The following is a 19,721-nucleotide window of genomic DNA, read 5'->3' on the forward strand; positions in this document are numbered from 1 at the left end:
TTTTCCCTACTTTCTTTAATTTGAGTCTGAATTTGGCAATAACGAGTTCATGATCTGAGCCACAGTCAGCTCCTGGTCTTGTTTTTGTTGACTGTATAGAGCTTCTCCATCTTTGGCTGCAAAGAATATAATCAATCTGATTTCGGTGTTGACCATCTGGTGATGTCCATGTGTAGAGTCTTCTCTTGTGTTGTTGGAAGAGGGTGTTTGCTATGACCAGTGCGTTCTCTTGGCAAAACTCTATTAGCCTTTGCCCTGCTTCATTCCGCATTCCAAGGCCAAATTTGCCTGTTACCCCAGGGGTTTCTTGACTTCCTACTTTTGCATTCCAGTCCCCTATAATGAAAAGGACATCTTTTTTGGGTCTTAGTTCTGAAAGGTCTTGTAGGTTTTCACAGAACCATTCAACTTCAGCTTCTTCAGCATTACTGGTTGGGGCATAGACTTGGATTACTGTGATATGGAATGGTTTGCCTTGGAAACAAACAGAGATCATTCTGTCATTTTTGAGATTGCATCCAAGTACTGCATTTCAGACTCTTTTGTTGACCATGATGGCTACTCCATTTCTTCTGAGGGATTCCTGCCCGCAGTAGTAGATATAATGGTCATCTGAGTTAAATTCACCCATTCCAGTCCATTTTAGTTCACTGATTCCTAGAATGTCATCATTCACTCTTGCCATCTCTTGTTTGACCACTGCCAGTTTGCCTTGATTCATGGACCTGACATTCCAGGTTCCTATGCAATATTGCTCTTTACAGCATTGGACCATGCTTCTATCACCAGTCACATCCACAGCTGGATACTGTTTTTGCTTTGTCTCCATCCCTTCATTCTTTCTGGAGTTATTTCTCCACTGATCTCCAGGAGCATATTGGGCACCTACTGCCCTGGGGAGTTCCTCTTTCAGTATCCTATCATTTTGCCTTTTCATACTGTTCATGGGGTTCTCAAGGCAAGAATACTGAAGTGGTTTGCCATTCCCTTCTCCAGTGGACCACATTCTGTCAGACCTCTCCACCATGACCCTCCCATCTTGGGTGGCCCCACATGGCATGGCTTAGTTTCATTGAGTTAGACCAGGCTGTGATCCATGTGATTAGATTGACTAGTTTTCTGTGATTATGGTTTCAGTGTGTCTGCCCTCTAATGCTCTCTCACAACACTTACCGTCTTGCTTGGGTTTCTCTTACCTTGGACGTGGTGTATCTCTTCACGGCTGCTCCAACAAAGTGCAGCCACTGCTCCTTACCTTGGACGAGGGGTATCTCCTACCACTGCCCTTCCTGACCTTGAACGTGGAGTGGCTCCTCTCGGCCCTCCTGCGCCTGCCATTAGAGAGGTATTATTTGCATATCTTGGGTTGATATTTCTCCTTGCAATCTTGATTCCAGCTTGTGACTCATCAAGCCTGGCATTTTGCATGATGTACTCTGCATATAAGTTAAATAAGCAGGGTGACAAGATACAGATTTATCATACTCCTTTTCCAGTTTTGAACCAGTCATGTAAGGTTCTAGCTGTTGCTTCTTGACCGACACACAGATTTCTCAGGAGACAGGTAAGGTGGCCTGGTATTTCCAAGTCTTTAACAATTTTCCACAGTTCATTGTGATCCATACAGTGGATTCACTAAGCTTTTGCATAGTGAATGAAGCAGAAGTAGATGTTTTTCTAGAATTCCTTTCCTTTCTCTATGCCAATGGATGTTGGCAACTTAATCTCTGGTTCCTCTGCATTTTCTAAACCCAGTGTGTACATCTGGAAGTTCTTGGTTCACAAACTGCTGAAACCTAGCTTGAACGATTTTGGAGCATACCCTTACTAGCATGAGAAATGAGCGCAATTATACGGTAGTTTGAACATTCTTTGGCATTGCCCTTCTTTGGGACTGGAATGAAAACTGACCTTTTCCAGTCCTGTGGCCATTGCTGAGTTTTCCAAATCTCTCTTATTATCTTTCCTTGCTATTCTCTAAAACTCTATATTGTGATGGGTATATCATTTTTTTCTCCCTTGCCTGTCACTTCTCTTCTTTTCTCAGCTATTTGTAAAGCCTCCTCAGACAACCACTTTGCCTTCTTGCATTTCTTTTTCTTGGGGGTGGTTTTAGTCATCCTGTACTATGTTACAAACCTCTGTCCATAGTTCTTCAAGCACTCTCCCTACCAGATCTAATCCCTTGAATCTGTTTGTCACCTGGTCTAGTGATTTTCCCTACTTTCTTCAAATTAAACCTGAATTTTGCAGGAAGGAGCTGATGATCTCAGCCATAGTCAGCTTCAGGTCTTGTTTTTGCTGACTGTATTGAGCTTTCTCATCTTCAGCTTCAAAGAACACAAGCAATCTGATTTCAGTATTAACCATCTGTTGATGTCTGTGTGTAGAGTCATCTCTTGAGTTGCTGGAAAAGTGTGTTTGTTATGACCAGCATGTTCTCTTGATAAAACTGTTTTCCCTTGCCCTTCTTTATTTTGTATTCTAAGGCCAAACTTGCCTGTTATGCTGGTAACTTCCTATTTTTGTGTTCCAATCCCCTATGATAAAAAGAACATCTTTTTTTTTGGTATTAGTTCTAGAAAGTCTTATAGATCTTCATAGAACTGGTCAACTTCAGCTTCTTGGGCATCAGTGGTTGGGGCATAGACTTGGGTTGCTGTGATGTTGCGTGGTTCGCTTTGAAAATAAACTGGGATCTTCCTGTTGTTTTTTGAGGCCAGACTCTTCTGTTGATTATGAGGGCTACTCCATTTCTTCTAAGGGATTCTTGCCCACAGTAGTAAGTATAATGGTCATCTGAATTAAATTCACCCACTCCCATCCATTTTAGTTCACTGATTCCTAAGATGTTGATATCCAATCTTGCCATCTCCTGCTTGATCATATCCAATTTACTTTGAATCATGGACCTAACATTCCAGATTCCTATGCAGTATTGTTCTTTACAGCATTGGACTGTACAGTCACCACCAGACACATCCACAACTGAGCATCATTTCCGCTTTGGCCCAGCTGCTTAATTCTTTCTGGAACTATTAGTGATTGCCCTCCACTTTTCCCCAGGCACATATTGAACATCTTCTGACTGCAGACTCATCTTCCAGTTTCACATCTTTTTGCCTTTTCATACTGTTCATGGGGTTCTTGTGACAAGAATACTGGAGTGGTTTGCCATTCCCTCCTCTAGTGGACCACATTTTGTCAGAACTGTTCGCTATGACCTGTCTTTCTTGGGTGACTCTGCACGGCATGGCTCATAGCTTCACTGAGTTATGCAAGCCCCTTCGCCACAACAAGACTGTGATCCATGAAGGGGACCACTCCCATTTACTCACCTCCAAATCCCACACAGGGGTGTCTGCTTGATGGAGGTAGGTCTCATGCAAACTGTGAGCTGTATGAGAGACTAGGAAATGAGATTTTGTAGGAAGCAGGACTAGATCGGGGTCTGTCATGAGAGCTGAAGAAGACAGTTTAGTTTCTGCCACACTGCTTACTGTTTACTGTTACTGCTCCTGGCAGTGGGGATGGAGCCATGGACAAGAGAAATGAAGTGTTTGATTTCTGCCTTGTGGAGCAGAATTTCTAGCAGGGAAGCAGATAACAAACAATTAAATGAATGAAATTTACTTGTTTGACCAAATAATAAATGAATAAAATTACTTGAGGAAAAATAGCATAGACTAAGAACCTGGATATTGGAGTGTTACTTTTGATAGAAGGTTCAGGGGAAACCCTGGTGAGGAAATAAAACTTGAGCAAAGACTTGACCGGTAAGAAGCAGGAAGATGTAAGAAGGTCTGGGGCAAGAGCATCCCTTGTTAGAAGAAACAAGTTCAAAGGCTGTGACATTTGGCCTGGTACAGCAACAGCAAAGCCAGTGTGATCCATGAAAGCACCATAGGAGATGAGGCCAGATAGGTAGATAGGAACTGCACACAGGGCTTGGGTCATCATACCAAGTACATGGGAGGCCGTAAGCAGGACAGCGACCAGATGTAGCTCACATTTTATAAAGAGGCCTCTGACTGCTCTGCAGAGAGGAGACCACGGAGGGCACAAGGAGAAGCAAGGAGACTGATTCAGACCCTGGAGCAATTGTCCAAGGAAGGGACAATGGTGGCCTGAGCTGTCATAGTGGCAAAAGAGGTGGGGAAAGTGGTCCAATCCTGGGTGTATCTTGCAGGTAAACCTAATAGAAATTGGATGTTGGAATTGGGGAATTCAAGAATGATGCCTAGAGTTTTAGACTGTGCCATAGGTGGATGGTGGGGCCACTAATAATGATGGGTAAAATCTGAGAAAGAATGAGACTGGGGGTAAAGGAGAGAGGAAGTCAGGATCAGACATCCAGGTGGAGATACGAAGTTGCCACAAGGATAGTGGCTCAGGGATGGGGCAGAGGCTGATGCTATAAGCTGGGGAGACATCAGGACATGGTTATATTGAGTTGGCCAAAAAGTTCATTCAGGTTTTTCCATTGCATGTTATGGAAAAACCTGAATGAAAACCAATACAGTATTGTAAAGTAAAAAAAGTAAAAAAATAAAAAATAAAGAGCAAATTTAAAAAAAAAGTAAAAAAAACCCGAGTCAAAGATATATATTATGATGATGAAAAAACTGTATGAGACTTAATATTTTTTCTTTAAATGATATAAAAAAGTGGATAAGATAATAAATACCTATTATTGACATGATATGATGGCAAAGGAAAAAGCCTACAGAAGAGTAAAAAATAAATAAATAAAAACAAGGGATTGGATAAGATTAAACAGGGAGAGACTACAGATAATAAAGAGATGAGGATCCAGGACTGGAGCCTTGGAGCACTTCAATAGATTGAGGTGAAGATAAAGAAGCATTTGGAAAGAAAATAAAGAAACATTCATTAACTAGTTTTTAAGGAAAAATAAAACCCCAAAAAGTGTGATAGCGTGATTACCACGTGAATAAAGTGTTTCCTAAAAGAGGCAGTGAATACCCATGTTGATGCTTCCTCAAATCAGAGGTCTAGTAAGATAGTGGTCAGTGCTTGTCATTCACTGGGGTCACTGGTGACCTTGGCAAGATCCATCTTAATCTAGTACTCTTGTGGCTTGCAGGATGGGTGTGATCCAGGTGAGACAGAGAGAAATTAATGCAAAGAAAGGGGTTAATTTTAGGAGCAAAATAGGTGAGAGGAGAACAGGGAGGGGACAGAGGGCTGGACTTGGGCAAGGGCCAGGCAGTAACGGCAAGAAGGGTGGGATGTAAGGGGGATTTAGGGGTGGGGCATATAGGCTGCTTACGCCTAGAAGAAGGGTCTGCAGCCATCAGCTCAGATCAAAGGCAGGGAGAAGAAGCTGGGTAGATGTTTGAAACAAAAGGATAAGATGGGAGGGTCCATTTCTCAGAGTGGAAAGCGGTTTTTGATAAAATCACATGGGATTTCTGATTCATAGTAAAACCTGTGGTCATTCGTTTAAAGGAAGGCAAGTGGTATTATTACCTGATTTTGCTAAAAGCAATGCTCCCATCTTATTTTGTAACTAAAGGAATAGAAAAGGTTCTGGTGATGAGAATTACACACCAGGGAAGAGGGAAGACTAGAGCACTGGCAGGTTGGCAGAATCCTCAGGAGCCAGGACCTGGTGATTCCCCTGAAGTCACATGTCACATCTGTGGGTGATTTATTCCTGGCGCTGTGCAGTGGGCATCCTGGCACTGGATTCATCTCCCCCAGAAACCCCTGAAGCCCTGGTGGGTTCCCTTGGGGACAGCCCACACCATCTCTTCATCCATCTCCCAAACATTCATCTACTACCTTCCTGTTAAGTACCTAAGACACTCCTGAGGAGCAAGATGAGCAGGTTCTAGCTCAGTCAAGGTCCTCTTGCCCGTCGCTTAACAGTGAAAGGACACACGCATACAGCACTTATTATGGGCTAGTTCTACTCAAAGCAGTTTGCACATTTGAACTCTTCTAATCATCCCAACACTCACAGGGTGGGTACTGTCTTTTCCTTGTTTGGCAGATGAGGAGACTGAAGCCGAAGTGTTGAATGGCATGCCTGGACCTGGACAATCTGATGCCAGAATGTGGGGTCTGTTTCCTCTTGTGGTTCTGATTCAGAGTTCTGTCTCTCTTACCTCGAGGAAGAGGCATTCAGCCCAGTTTTGGTAGAATTTTTAAAATCTGGCATGATTTACCCTTGAGTTTTTAATATAAATTTCCCAGAGACTGAAAAAGAGAATAATAATATATACAATTCTGTACCAGCAATTCCAGCAATTCCAGGCTTCGTCTTGGACAGCTCTCACTCCCTTTGCTTCCTTTCCTCTTCACCATGACTGTACTGACTATTGTTGAGATGACCCTGAGCCCAGTTTGGGGGTCACTGCATTTTGTATCAGTCGTTTGTCAGCTGTGCATTTTCTGCTAAGTTAACGCTGCCGTTTCTCCCCTTCCCCACAGGTTATCATCGCCCTCTCAGAAAAGCACCGCTCGCATATTCCGTATCGGAACTCCATGATGACCAGCGTCCTGAGAGACAGCCTGGGAGGGAACTGCATGACGACCATGATCGCCACACTCTCTCTAGAGAAAAGGAATATAGACGTACGTTGGTCCTTCTTTCCAGAGATCTTAGTCTGAGTGAGTGTGCTAGTCTGTGGGATGGAGCTGACGGTCCTGGGTGGGTCTCCACCTTTTCAGCTGGGCTGGGGTGTGCCTTCAGAGGTAAAGACGCCGCCAGAGTTCAGAGCCTTGGGTTATGTGCCAGCTCTGAAATTCCCCCTTTTGAGAACTGAGTTCACATAGCACGGGATGGTTTACAGAAAAATTCATATACATGCTTTGGAAGACCTGCTCGTTGGTTATTTACCTTGGCCAGAGACCTGAGAGAGGAGACCCACTAGCTTCTCCTGACCCACTCTACTCCTGGTTGCTTAGATGCCTTGGAGACATCACCAAGATGTAAGCCTAGACGTGTCCCTGAGCCCAACACCAGGAACACCTTGGTAGAGGCTGGCTGCCAAATGTCCCAGGTGGCTTTAGAGCCAGCTGATGTTTTACAGCATTTCAGTTTAACAGATGGGATTCAGACTTTCTCTAAGAGAGGAAAATGGAAAGCACCCAGGTGTCTCCCCAAACAAGGCCCCGTCCCAAGTGCATTGTGAGATACTGTGGAAAGCCTCTCTTTGGCCTGTTACAGATACTTATTTTGTACCCTTTGATGCTTATGGATGGTGGTACCTGCTGTGATTCTGCTTGGTATTGTGTGGTTCTGGTTAGACAGTAAAGTAGAAAATCACACGCCAGTTGTCACTTAGAACCTCAGCTCTTCCACACTTTGGGCACTGGTCATTTTATTAAGCTCAAACAAATGTTTAATGAAAAATAAATTTCCAGTACAAAGCTTCCTAATCTGGAAGCCTGTTTCCTCATTGTGTTTTATGAATATCGTTGTATGCATTTTTCCTGTGAGCAGAAGTTGTTTTCTCTTTATTTGCAACAACACTTTAAGGACATAATCTTGCTTTCTTAGGAGTCTATATCTACCTGCAGATTTGCACAACGAGTGGCACTCATAAAGAACGAAGCTGTTCTTAATGAAGAAATCGATCCCAAATTGGTAAGCAACTTTTAACTATGTTTAAAAAAAAATCAAATTATGTAAAAGGTTAGCTAAAGTGTGGGCAGCACTCACTTCCCATAAACAGGCAATGTTCTAAATACTGGAAATGTATAAAATAATTTAATTCTCACAGCAGCCTCATGAGTAGATGCCATCTCTTTCTCTACCTTGAGCTGCCCTGGTATCTCAGTTGATAAAGAATCCACCTGCAATGCAGAAGACCCTGGTTCAATTCCTGGGTTGGGAAGATCTGCTGGAAAAGGGATAGGTTACCCACCCCAGGATTCTTGGGCTCCCCTGGTGGCTCAAGGGGTAAAGAGTTCACCCCCAGTGTGAGAGACCTGGGTCTGATCCCTGTGTCGGGAAGATCCCCTGGAGAAGGGAAAGGCTACCACTCTAATATTCTGGCTTGGAGAATGGAGAGTCCATGGGGTTGCAAAGAGTTGGACATGACTGAGCGACTTTCACTTTCACTTACCTCTACCTTATAGGTGACAAAAGGGAGGCACAGGAATATTTAGTGATTTGATCTGAGTTGCATTGCAGTCACAGAACAGGACTCAGACACAGGCAGTCTGACCCCAGGGGCTGTGCTCTTATCTATAGCCCCCTGTCAGATACAGAGAGTCCTGAGGACAGACATGGAATCATGCACAATTCTATTTCTAGAAAGGTCCTAGCCTTTCAGTAGTTATTAAGTAGAATAGTATTCTACATAATTGTTCTGTTACTTATTCTAGAGATTTTTAAAAGTTAGTAGTTGGATCCATGGAAAAATGGCCAAGCCTCTATGTTTATAACAGTTCATTCTTCTTTATAAAAGTGCTTTATTTAAGGAAAGATATTTGTAAGTTACCTGATTCAGCTACTACTCATTATAAATGCAGATATGTTTTCTTTCTTTTGTTAATCTTCTCCTACAAATAAAATAAAACAAGGAATTAATTACTTCACCAACAAAGGTCCATCTAGTCAAGGCTATGGTTTTTCCAGTAGTTATGTATGGATGTGAGAGTTGAACTGTGAAGAAAGCTGAGCGCTGAAGAATTGATGCTTTTGAACTGTGGTGTTGGAGAAGACTCGAGAGTCCCTTGGACTGCAAAGAGATCCAACCAGTCCATCCTAAAGCAAATCAGTCCTGAATATTCATTGGACAGACTGATGCTTAAGCTGAAATTCCAATACTCTGGCCACCTGATGTGGAGAGCCCACTCATTAGAAAAGACCCTGAAGCTGGGAAAGATTGAAGGCAGGAGGAAAAGGGGACGACAGAGGATGAGATGGCTGGATGGCATCACTGACTCGATGGACATGAGTCTGAGTGAACTCTGGGAGTTGGTGATGGACAGGGAGGTCTGGCGTGCTGTGATTCATGGGATTGCAAAGAGTCAGACACGACTGACTGAACTGAACTGAACATGGAAAATGTTGAAATACAGTATCTCAACTTTGTAAAACTCCAAAATTAAAATTATACTACTTTTTAAATCACTCCCTTTAAAAAAAAAAAAAGATTTCTCTAGAAAATAAACTAGGGTAAGCTTGGTGGTTGTTGTTTAGTTGCTCAGTTGTGTCCAATTCGTTGCGAGCCCATGGACTGGAGCAAGGCAGGCTTCCCTGTCCTTCACCATCTTCTGGAGCTTGCTCAAACTCATGTCCATTGAGTCGGTGATGCCATCCAACCATCTCATCCTCTGTCATCCCCTTCTCCTCCTGCCTTCAATCTTTCCCAGCTTCAGGGTCTTTTCTAATGAGTGGGCTCTTGACATCAGGTGGCCAAAGTATTGGAATTTCAGCTTAAGCATCAGTCTGTCCAATGAATATTCAGGACTGATTTGCTTTAGGATGGACTGGTTGGATCTCCTTGCAGTCCAAGGGACTCTCAAGAGTCTTCCCCAGCACCACAGTTCAAAAGCATCAATTCTTCAGTGCTCAGCCTTCTTTATGGAAAGATGGACACAGAAGACAGAAGTGGTGTGGACCTAACAGAAGCAGAAGATATTAGGAAGAGGTGGCAAGAATACACAGAACTACACAAAAAAGATTTTAATGACTCAGATAATCACGATGGTATAATCACTCACCTAGAGTCAGACATCTTAGAGTGTCAAGTCAAGTGGGCCTTAGGAAGCATCACTACAAACAAAGCTAGTGGAGGTGATGGAATTCCAGTTGAACTATTTCAAATCCTAAAAGATGATGCCATAAAAGTGCTGCACTGAATATGCCAGCAAATTTGGAAAACTCAGCAGTGGCCACAGGACTGGAAAAGCTCAGTTTTCATTCCAATCCCAAAGAAGTGCAGTGCCAAAGAATGTTCAGACTACAGCAGATTTCGCTCATTTCACGTGCTAGTGAAGTAATGCTCAGAATCCTCCAAGCTAGGCTTCCACAGTACGTGAACCAAGAAATTCCAGATGTTCAAGTTGGATTTAGAAAAGGTAGAGGAACCAGAGATCAAATTACCAACATCCATTGAGTCACAGAAAAAATAAGAGAATTCCAGAAAAACATCTACTTCTGCTTCATTGACTATACTAAAGCCTTTAACTGGAAAGCTCAAACTGAAAAATTCTTAAAAGAGATGGGAATACCAGACCACCTTACCTGCCTCCTGAGAAACCTGTATGCAGGTCAGGAAGCAACAGTTAGAACCAGACATGGAACAATGGACTAGTTCCAAATAGGAAAAAAAGTACGTCAAGTCTGTATATTGTCACCCTGCTTATTTAACTTATATGCAGAGTGCATCATGGAAAATGCAGGGCTAAATGAATCACAAGCTGGAATCAAGATTGCCAGGAGAAATATCAATAACCTCAGATATGCAGATGATACCACCCTTAAGGCAGAAAGCGAAGAGGAACTAAAGAGCCTCTTGATGAAAGTGAAAGAGGAGAGTGAAAAAGCTGGCTTAAATCTCAACATTCAAAAAGCGAAGATCATGGCATCTGGTCGCATCACTTCATGGCAAAAGATGAGGAAACAATGGAAACAGTGACAGACTTTATATTCTTGGGCTCCAAAATCACTGCAGATGGTGACTGCAGCCATGAAATTAAAAGATGCTTGGTCCTTGGAAGAAAAGCTATGACAAGCCTCAGTTCAGATCAGTTCAGTAGCTCAGTCATGTCCAACTCCTTGCGACCCCATGGACTGCAGCACTCCAGGCCTCCCTGTCCATCGCCAACTCCCAGAGTTTACTCAAACTCATGTCGATTGAGTCGGTGATGCCACCCAGCCATCTCATCCTCTGTCGTCCCCTTCTTCTGCTGCCATCAATCTTTCCCAGCGTCAGGGTCTTTTCTAATGAGTGGGCTCTTTGTATCAGGTGGCCAAATTATTAGAGCTTCAGCTTCAGCATCAATCCTTCCAATTAATATTCAGGAGGACTGATTTCCTTTAGGATGAATTGGTTGGATCTCCTTGCAGCCCAAGGGACTCTCAAGAGTCTTCTCCAACACCACAGTTCAAAAGCCTAGACAAGCCTTGACAGCATCTTAAAAAGCAGAGACATTACTTGGCCGACAAAGGTCCATGTTTTCAAAGCTATGGTTTTTCCAGTAGTCATATATGGATGTGAGAGTTGGACCACCATAGAGAAGCCTGAGTGCAAAAGTTTGGTAGTATACATTATTAAAAAAAAATCTGAAATATTTTCAGTGGTGCTTAATTTACAAATTTCTCAAATTCCAAAAAATGAAAATCTCGAATTCATCCATTACCCATATTTTTACTTCCTCTTGAGTATTTGCCCTTCCTTCCCTGAAATCATTCCATCAAAGAGTAGAGGAAAAGGAGGAGAGAAGAATAGTGGGACTGACCATTTTGTCCTTCTTGCCTCCGGGAGCCTGAACTCACCTGATGGAATTCTCTTCTGGAGAAACCAGTGAGTGAGGAACATCACTCTTTCCAGGCCAGCCCCTGCTCACATACCAGCATCACAGGGCACCACCCTACCCCCCTGAAAAAAAGGAGACACAAGGCAAAGACCTAAGACAAATGGAACTGAATTCCTAGGATGAATCCCTCTGCTGTTCCTACCCTGCCAGCCACCCGGTAACATTACTGTGCAGAATGAGAAAGACAGTCTAGGTTCGGTGCAGGATACAGGATGCTTGGGGCTGGTGCACTGGGATGACCCAGAGAGATGATAGGGGGAGGGAGGTGGGAGGGGGCTTCAGGATTGGGAACTCATGTACACCCATGGCAGATTCATGTTGATGTATGGCAAAACCAATACAGTATTGTAAAGTAAAATAATTTAGAAAAAAAAGAATATCAGGTAAAAAAAAAAAGAGAGAAAGACAGGAGTGGGCTTATTAGCCTGAAGACAAAAATTACTTCGTAACTAAAGAAAGATAAACATATTAGACATTTGAGGTTTTTCCGTTCAAATTTGGCTGCAGAGACTTTTCTTTGAAGGAACTTGAGGAATTTGAAGAAAGATGAACATTATCATGTGTTTGATGTAGGTCTGTGAGAGATTTAATGAAACAAGAAATCAGGAGTCAAAAGCTAATAGCTGATAATTGAACAAATGTTGAGGTCTTCCTGGCGCAGAATAATCTGGTAATTGACAAGTGTTGTTTCCTGATCTCCTTTATAATTGCTTCTAAAAACTGACACTACTGTTCATTATTTGATGTACAGAGCTTTTCTGAAACACAAGTGACAATTGAAAAATTGTCCTCAAAACCACCCAGAACACAACTGGATGGGAAAAACAAACACCAGATTTAGGATAGTGGTAGTGGGAAGTTCATTTAGGGAAAGCTCTACAGGGGTAAGGGCTTCCCAAGAGCCTGCAGTGTTTTATTTCTTAAGCTAAAGCTTCAGCAATATGTGAACCTTGAACTTCCTGGTGTTCAAGCTGGTTTTAGAAAAGGCAGAGGAACCAGAGATCAAATTGGCAACATTTGCTGGATCATCGAAAAAGTAAGAGAGTTCTAGAAAAACATGTATTTCTGCTTTATTGACTATGCCAAAGCCTTTGACTATGTGGATCACAATAATCTGTGGAAAATTCTGAAAGAGATGGGAATACCAGACCACCTGACCTGCCTCCTGAGAAACCTGTATGCAGGTCAGGAAGCAACAGTTAGAACTGGACATGGAACAACAGACTGGTCTCAAATAGGAAAAGGAGTACGTCAAGGCTGTATATTGTCACCCTGCTTATTTAAGTTCTATGCAGAGTACATCATGAGAAATGCTGGGCTGGAGGAAGCACAAGCTGGAATCAAGATTGCTGGGAGGAATATCAATAACCTCAGATATGCAGATGACACCACTCTAAGGGCAGAAAGTGAAGAGGAACTAAAAAGTGTCTTGATGAAAGTGAAAGAGGAGAGTGAAAAAGTTGGCTTAAAGCTCAGAAAACTAAGTTCATGGCATCCGGTCCCATCACTTCATGGCAAATACATGGGGAAACAGTGGAAACAGTGGCTTACTTTATTTTTCTGGGCTCCAAAATCACTGAAGATGGTGATTGCAGCCATGAAATTAAAAGACGCTTACTCTTTGGAAGGAAAGTTATGACCAACCTAGACAGCATATTCAAAAGCAAAGACATTACTTTGCCAACAAAGGTCCATCTAGTCAAGGTTATGGTTTTTCCAGTGGTCATGTATGGATGTGAGAGTTGGACTATAAAGAAAGCTGAGCGCCAAAGAATTGATGCTTTTGAACTGTGATGTTGGAGAAGACTCTTGAGGGTCCCTTGGACTGCAAGGAGATCCAACCAGTCCATCCTAAAGATCAGTCCTGGGTATTCATTGGAAGGACTGATGTTGAAGCTGCAACTCCAGTACTTTGGCCACCTCATGCGAAGAGTTGACTCATTGGAAGAGACTCTGATGTTGGGAAAGATTGAGGGCAAGAGGAGAAGGGGTCGATGGAGGATGAGATGGTTGGATGGCATCACTGACACAATGGACATGGGTTTGGGTGGACTCTGGGAGTTGATGATGGACAGGGAGGCCTGGCGTGCTACGGTTCATGGGGTCGCCAAGAGTCAGACCCAACTGAGCAACTGAACTGAACTGAAGTAGTCAGTACCTGAATGTTCACTTAAGCTTAGAAGTAGGGACAAGGTATTATTTATACCTCTTTGTTTATCTGAAGTAGTTCCTACTAAAATGTAAAATCACATGAATTAAGGTGACTCATCACTTTCACAGTTTAAAAGAAAAAAATTATATCATCACATCATTAGCTACAGAAAAAAAAATTGATAACATTAAACATTCATCCATAGTTTGGAAAGGCTCATCAAACTATGAATATAAGTGAACATCCTTAGAGTGATTAAAGGTATCAATCGAAAACTACAGCAAACATTTTAAAAGTGAAGTGTTAAAAGGAATATGACAAGAATGTCTTAAGCACTGTACTTGGAGTTTCTAGCTAGGAGAGAGACAATTTTTTTTTTTTAATTTATGAGGATTTTGAAAGAATATCGGTCATTACTTGTGGACTATTTGATTGCTCATCTAGAACATCCAGTAGTGGGACTTGCCTGGTGGTCCAGTGGTTAAGAGTCTGCCTACCAATGAAGGAGACACAGGTTCAATCCCTGGTCTTGTGGAAGGAAGATTCCACATGTTGAGGGGCCATTAAGCCTGTGCACCACAACTACTCAGTCCATGCGCCCTAGAGCCTGTGCTCTGCAATGGGAAGCCACCACAGTGACAAGGAGAGGAGGCTACTCTCCACTTGCACACCCCAAGAAGAGAGTGGCCACCACTTGCCACAACTAGAGAAAAGCCCATGTGCAACAATGGAGACCCAGTGAAGCCAAGAAGAAAAAGCACATCCCAGTGTTCAATAACAAACAAATGATAGCCAAAATAATGTTCAGAAAAGTATTTGTTATATAATCCATAAAGATGAATTGCCTTCCTATACATCAAAAGCCAGTAATTAGAAAATGCAATTTTATAAAAATTTCATTCATAGTAGCAACAAAAACTTTAAAATTCTAGGGACAAAATCTAATTAAAGATATAGAAGGTATTTGTAGAGAAAACTATAAATCCGTATTGAAAGGAATCAATGGAAAGCCACACCATGTTTGTGGATGACATGATTCATTATGTTGTGTTGTTTTGTCACTAAGTTGTGTCCAGCTCTTGTGACCCCACTGACATGTAGCCCACCAGGCTCCTCTGTCCATGGGATCTTCTGGGCAAAAATCCAGGAGTGGATTGTCATTTCCTTCTCCAGGAGATCCTCCCAATCCAGGGATCAAACCTGCATCTCCTGCATCGACAGGCAGATTCTTTACCACTGAGCCACCTGGGAAGTGGCTCAAATCTCTTATCAAATTAACCTTTTACTCAAATTTATTTACAGTTGAAATGTGAGGAGAGCCTTTGATAGGATTTTACAAGCCAAGTCTAAAATTTATATGAAAAAGCATATGATCAAGAATAGCCAAGTCTATTTTAGAAGAGAACAAGATGGAAAGGGTTTGTTCTATCTAGATGCCAAAATTTCTTAAGAAACAGTAATTAAAACAGTGTGGTATTACCATGCATATAGTCAAGTAGTCGAATGTTTTTAACCAATAGCCCAGAAAAAGACAAGTCTTATATGTGGAAATACATAACAGAATTGTAATAGCAAATCTTGCATGGTTGGCCATAAAAAAATTAAAATTAGATCCATATCTTATACTTCCTATAAAGTAAAATCAACCTAAATGTAAAAAGCGAAACTTTAATACTTTTGTAAGAACTTATAGAGAAATACGGGCTTCCCAGGTGGCACAGTAGTAAAGAATCCACCTGCAGGAGACACAAAAGACTCGGGTTTGATTCCTGGGTCTGGAAGATTCCCTGGAGGAAGAAATGGTAACCCCCTCCAGTATTATTGCCTGGAAAATTCCATGGACAGAGGAGCCTGGAGGGCTACAGTCCACAGAATTGCAGAGTCAGACATGTATTGAGCATGCGTATACACTATAGGAAAATATTGCTATGGCTTTAGGTAAAATAGATGTTCTCAAAGAAAACAAAGCAATGCAACTCATAACAAAATAAGTTGATAATGAAATTGCATTGAAATTTAAAACTTTTGTTTCACAGAAAGAACACCACAAAGTGGAAAACATGACATAGATTGAGAGAAAATACAGGCATTGCATAAAACTTACAAAGGGTTCACATCCTTGAATATATAAAGAAGCCTGAAAATCCGTAAGGAAAAGAAAAACAATTCAACTGAAACATGGGCAAGATGGTGAATAAGAAATTCACAGAAGGGGAAACTCAAACAGTCAACATACATTTACAAAGATGATCATCAACCTCACCAATAATTATGAAAACACAGATTAGAACTAGAAAAGAGACCATTTTACACCTACCAAATTGGCAAAATTAGTCTCTGGCAATATTCCATACATAGTGACAAAAATGTGGGGAAGCAGGAACTTACATATATAGTTGATGAGAATATAAATTTACACAGCTATTTTGAAGAGCAGTTTAGCAATATATAATAAAGGGAAACTGCACTTCCTCTGCAAGTGTGCTACAGAGAAACTTGGATGTGCCCAGAGATTTATAGTGCTCACCATAACATTGTTCGTAATAGCAAAGGTAAAATTCCAATGTCCATAAGGCCCCAGAGATGTAAATACATCTATCGTGATGTAGTCCTTTATTGAAATACTGTATAGCCATGAAATTTCATGAACTAGAACCACACGAAACAATATAAATAATCTCCGAACGTAGCGTGAGGAAGAAAAACCAAGTTGCAGTTACACGCAGTGTAATAGCATTTACATTCAGTGTAAGGCGTGCAAAATAATATATATCATTTACAGGCATACCGATACCTATGGAGTAAATATTTAAAACTTGCAGGGAAATGCTACCCACTAAATGCAGGATCGCAGTCACCCAAGGATGGACAGAAGGAAACAGGAGTAAGGGCCTCCAGGTTCCATCAGTAATGTTTTATTTGTTAAGAAAAATTCTAGAACTGTTTTGACCAAATGATAAGATTTTTAACAAAGCGAGGTGGTAAGTACAAGAGTGCCTTTGATATCCTTCTCTGTACATTTTTGTTCATAATTTTAAAAGATGTGTGTTCTCTGTCACATAGTCCCCTCAATGAGGAGCTGACATTTATGCTCCCGCCTTGCCATTTCAGATGATTATACGCCTACAAAAGGAAATCCAGGAACTCAAGGATGAGCTGGCCATTGTCACTGGGGAGCAGAGGACGGAGGCGCTCACAGAAGCAGAGCTCCTTCAGTAAGCCTGTAGACTTTTTCTTTAACAGTGCAAGATTGTGTTAACTTCTGTGTTGGCCCTAATGTTATGAATTCACCTCAAAGCACGAAGGTCTCCTGGGAAAGTCTGAAATTGCATGTAGGCGCCAGTGAAGAGTGGCGGCTTTCCATGAAAAGCTGCATAAGGCTGGCAGTGTTTTTGCCGCCTCAGCTTTGAGGAAGAAAAGAACAGAGCGTGGAGAGGATGGCAGTATCCTTCTCATGCCAGCTGAAGAAAAAGGATCGTGTGATAGTCACCCAACTTTTAAACGTATCCACCACACACTCTATAAGCTGTGGATCTCAGATCTGAAAGAAATTCCAGAAACATCCTTTGTATTAAACAGCATCTTGCTGCAAGCACCAATTTATCCCATGCCAAAGTAAGCTCTCTCCTTTAATAAATAGATGGCCCATATATTACAGTTCAAACACTCGAAATGGGAATGAAAGCAGGTATTCAGGATTTCATACAAGTGCGGCATTTCTCAGAGCCTTTAGACTTGCAGCCATATGGTATGCCAAGGGCACAGCTTGGCTCGAGTTCTTGCTCTGATCACGAGCCACCACGGCAGGCTCTCTTGTTGCTTCTGTGCTGTTTATTAAGCATTTGTGAAGTGATATCAATGGACTGGGCTTAGCAGACAGGGGTACTATTTCAGAGTAACAAGCTACACAAGCTTTTTCTGAAGGTTTACTGTCATTTCACATGACCCTTTCTCAATAGAGAAAATGGTAACTAACAGGCAGTGGAAGCATTTTCTTTAAACAACTTCGTGGCTGCCCCTGAATGCAGGGCTAAAGTTTGAGAAGCCTTAAGCAGAGTTTCTGATATACGCCAAGCCTTCCTCCTCTGGGATAGCATTTCCTCATTTTAGAACGCTGTGTTTAATAATGTGATCGGCCTCTAAGGCTTTCCTTACAAAACTGCTTCATGACATATATGAGATTAAGGTGAAATATACTGCCAGAATTCACATTTTAAAGAATTTCATGTCACTCCTTGAAATAACCTGGGATAGCTTAGATACTGAGAAACCCAAGTTTCAAATTCCTTCATTATGGTGCTCCCAGCCCTGCAAAGAAAGGGCTTGTTGTTTAGTTGCTAAGTCATGTCTGACTCTTTGCGACCCTATGGACTGTAGCCCACCAGGCTCCTCTGTCCGTGGGATTCTCCAGGCAAGAACACTGGAGTGGGTTGCCATGCCATTCCTGCAGGGATCTTCCTGACCCAGGGATTGAACCTGCATCTCCTGCTTGGCAGGTGGATTCTTTACCACTGAGCCACCTGGGAAGCCACGAAGAAAGGGCTTACCCAATATTATTTTTGAAGGTGCCTCTTCAGAGTTTTGATCTTCAAATCAGGATCCAGTCAGGAAAACAAAAACATTCTAGGCCTCTCAACAGCAGGAATTAAATATAGGAAATTTGTTGTACAGAAGATGGTATTATGGGGTGCTACAGCAACCCAGAGATCAGAGCAGCAGGAGGAGGTCCTTCACCTGGGACTGGAGGGACATCAGTAGAAGGTTGTGTTACCGAAGCCGGAGCCTGGTGCTGGTGAGCAGAAGCTGCACAAGCTGAGTGCTGCCTGTCGGGATGGAAGCTGGAGCCTCGGAAGAGCCCTGGGCGCTACGGAGGCGTCATCGCACAGGGAGCCCTGGCTTCCCCCTCACCTCCCCTTCCAGCTTCCACCAGTGCCTCCCACTGGCTAAACTTACCCAGAGCCAGCTGTCAAAGGAGCCAAGCAGTGTGATGTAGTCACACAAAGGAAAAGTGGAAATTGGATCTAAGAGCAAACAGGGAAATGACCCACGTGTCAAATAAGCAGCAGTGTTTTCTCTAGTTCCTGTGTGCTCTGTGTTGCTCAGAAGGCTCAGTTTAAGGTAAGACTCTGCATGTGGTGGATCAAGATGTCAGAATGAGTAAGCATATGCCGCAGGTTCCCGCCACATTGGGTGGATGATAGAACTGATGGAAGAAACATCTGAATCTCCTGCTATACCCAAGAATAAGAAGTAGGTTTCACAGGGGTCTAGACAGGAGGAAGGGATCAACCAAGTTACGGTGCAGCACCACCAAGGCCCCATGTCTAGAACTGGTGGCACACTGGAGCAGGAGAGGGCTGGAAAGAGCCCTAAGGGTTGGCAGAGCTCCTGGAATGGGAGGATTTTGTTCCTGTGAACCCCCCGTGTTCTCCTTCTTCCCTTTATCCCCTGGTATTTAGGTCAGTATTCCCAGGAAATAGGGAAGTGCCCCAGGTAACTGATGATGCCCAGGACAAAGAGGGACTGTATAAGCTCTGGAGACAGCTACTGCCTCCAGCTCTGCTCATTTCGTCACTGAAAGCAACAAGGAGCACAGGTACCCACCGCTGCTTCAGTCCCTCACCCAAGACTGGCTGCCCAAGCGGAGAGCTCGGAGTCTAGGAAATGTGAGCTCACAGTTGGGAGTGACTAGGAATATGAGGACAGTCAGCATGGAGAAAGACAAGAACAAGCATTTACAGCACAGAGGCCTCAAGAACAAAGCAAGAGGAGTGGTTGCTGGCATTCCATCCACGAAGCACCAGCAGGACCAAGAGATCTTGAAACTGAAAAAATGTACTTGCTGCCATTAAGAACCTGATGATGGCTGAAGAGCAGAATGAAAACACGGAGGGCAAATCAGTGAGCCAGGAAGGCGGGAGCTAAGGGATCATTCCAGAATGTAAGCTAAAAGGTAAAGATTTGGAAAGTTTAAACAAAAGAACCATGAAGGATAGCCCTAGATTTACCGGTATCAACAACAATGAGTTTCCAAAGAAGAAATAGA

The 19,721-nt window shown here is 42.6% G+C and overlaps 1 protein-coding gene across 3 annotated transcripts in view; it reads left to right on the forward strand.

The window, feature by feature from the left end:
• Positions 1–19,721, forward strand: part of KIF6 (kinesin family member 6) — a 430,349-nt gene that overhangs the window by 172,828 nt on the left and 237,800 nt on the right. For all 3 annotated transcript variants that reach the window (XM_040249763.1, XM_040249761.1, XM_040249762.1), the window contains exons 8-10: positions 6,460–6,603; positions 7,532–7,618; positions 16,787–16,890. In XM_040249763.1, the coding sequence (XP_040105697.1) occupies positions 6,460–6,603; positions 7,532–7,618; positions 16,787–16,890 (335 nt within the window). The remainder of the gene's footprint in view (positions 1–6,459; positions 6,604–7,531; positions 7,619–16,786; positions 16,891–19,721) is intronic.

Source organism: Oryx dammah, unplaced genomic scaffold (assembly GCF_014754425.2).
Source record: "Oryx dammah isolate SB20612 unplaced genomic scaffold, SCBI_Odam_1.1 HiC_scaffold_11, whole genome shotgun sequence".
In the NCBI taxonomy this organism is placed as follows: Eukaryota; Metazoa; Chordata; class Mammalia; order Artiodactyla; family Bovidae; genus Oryx; species Oryx dammah.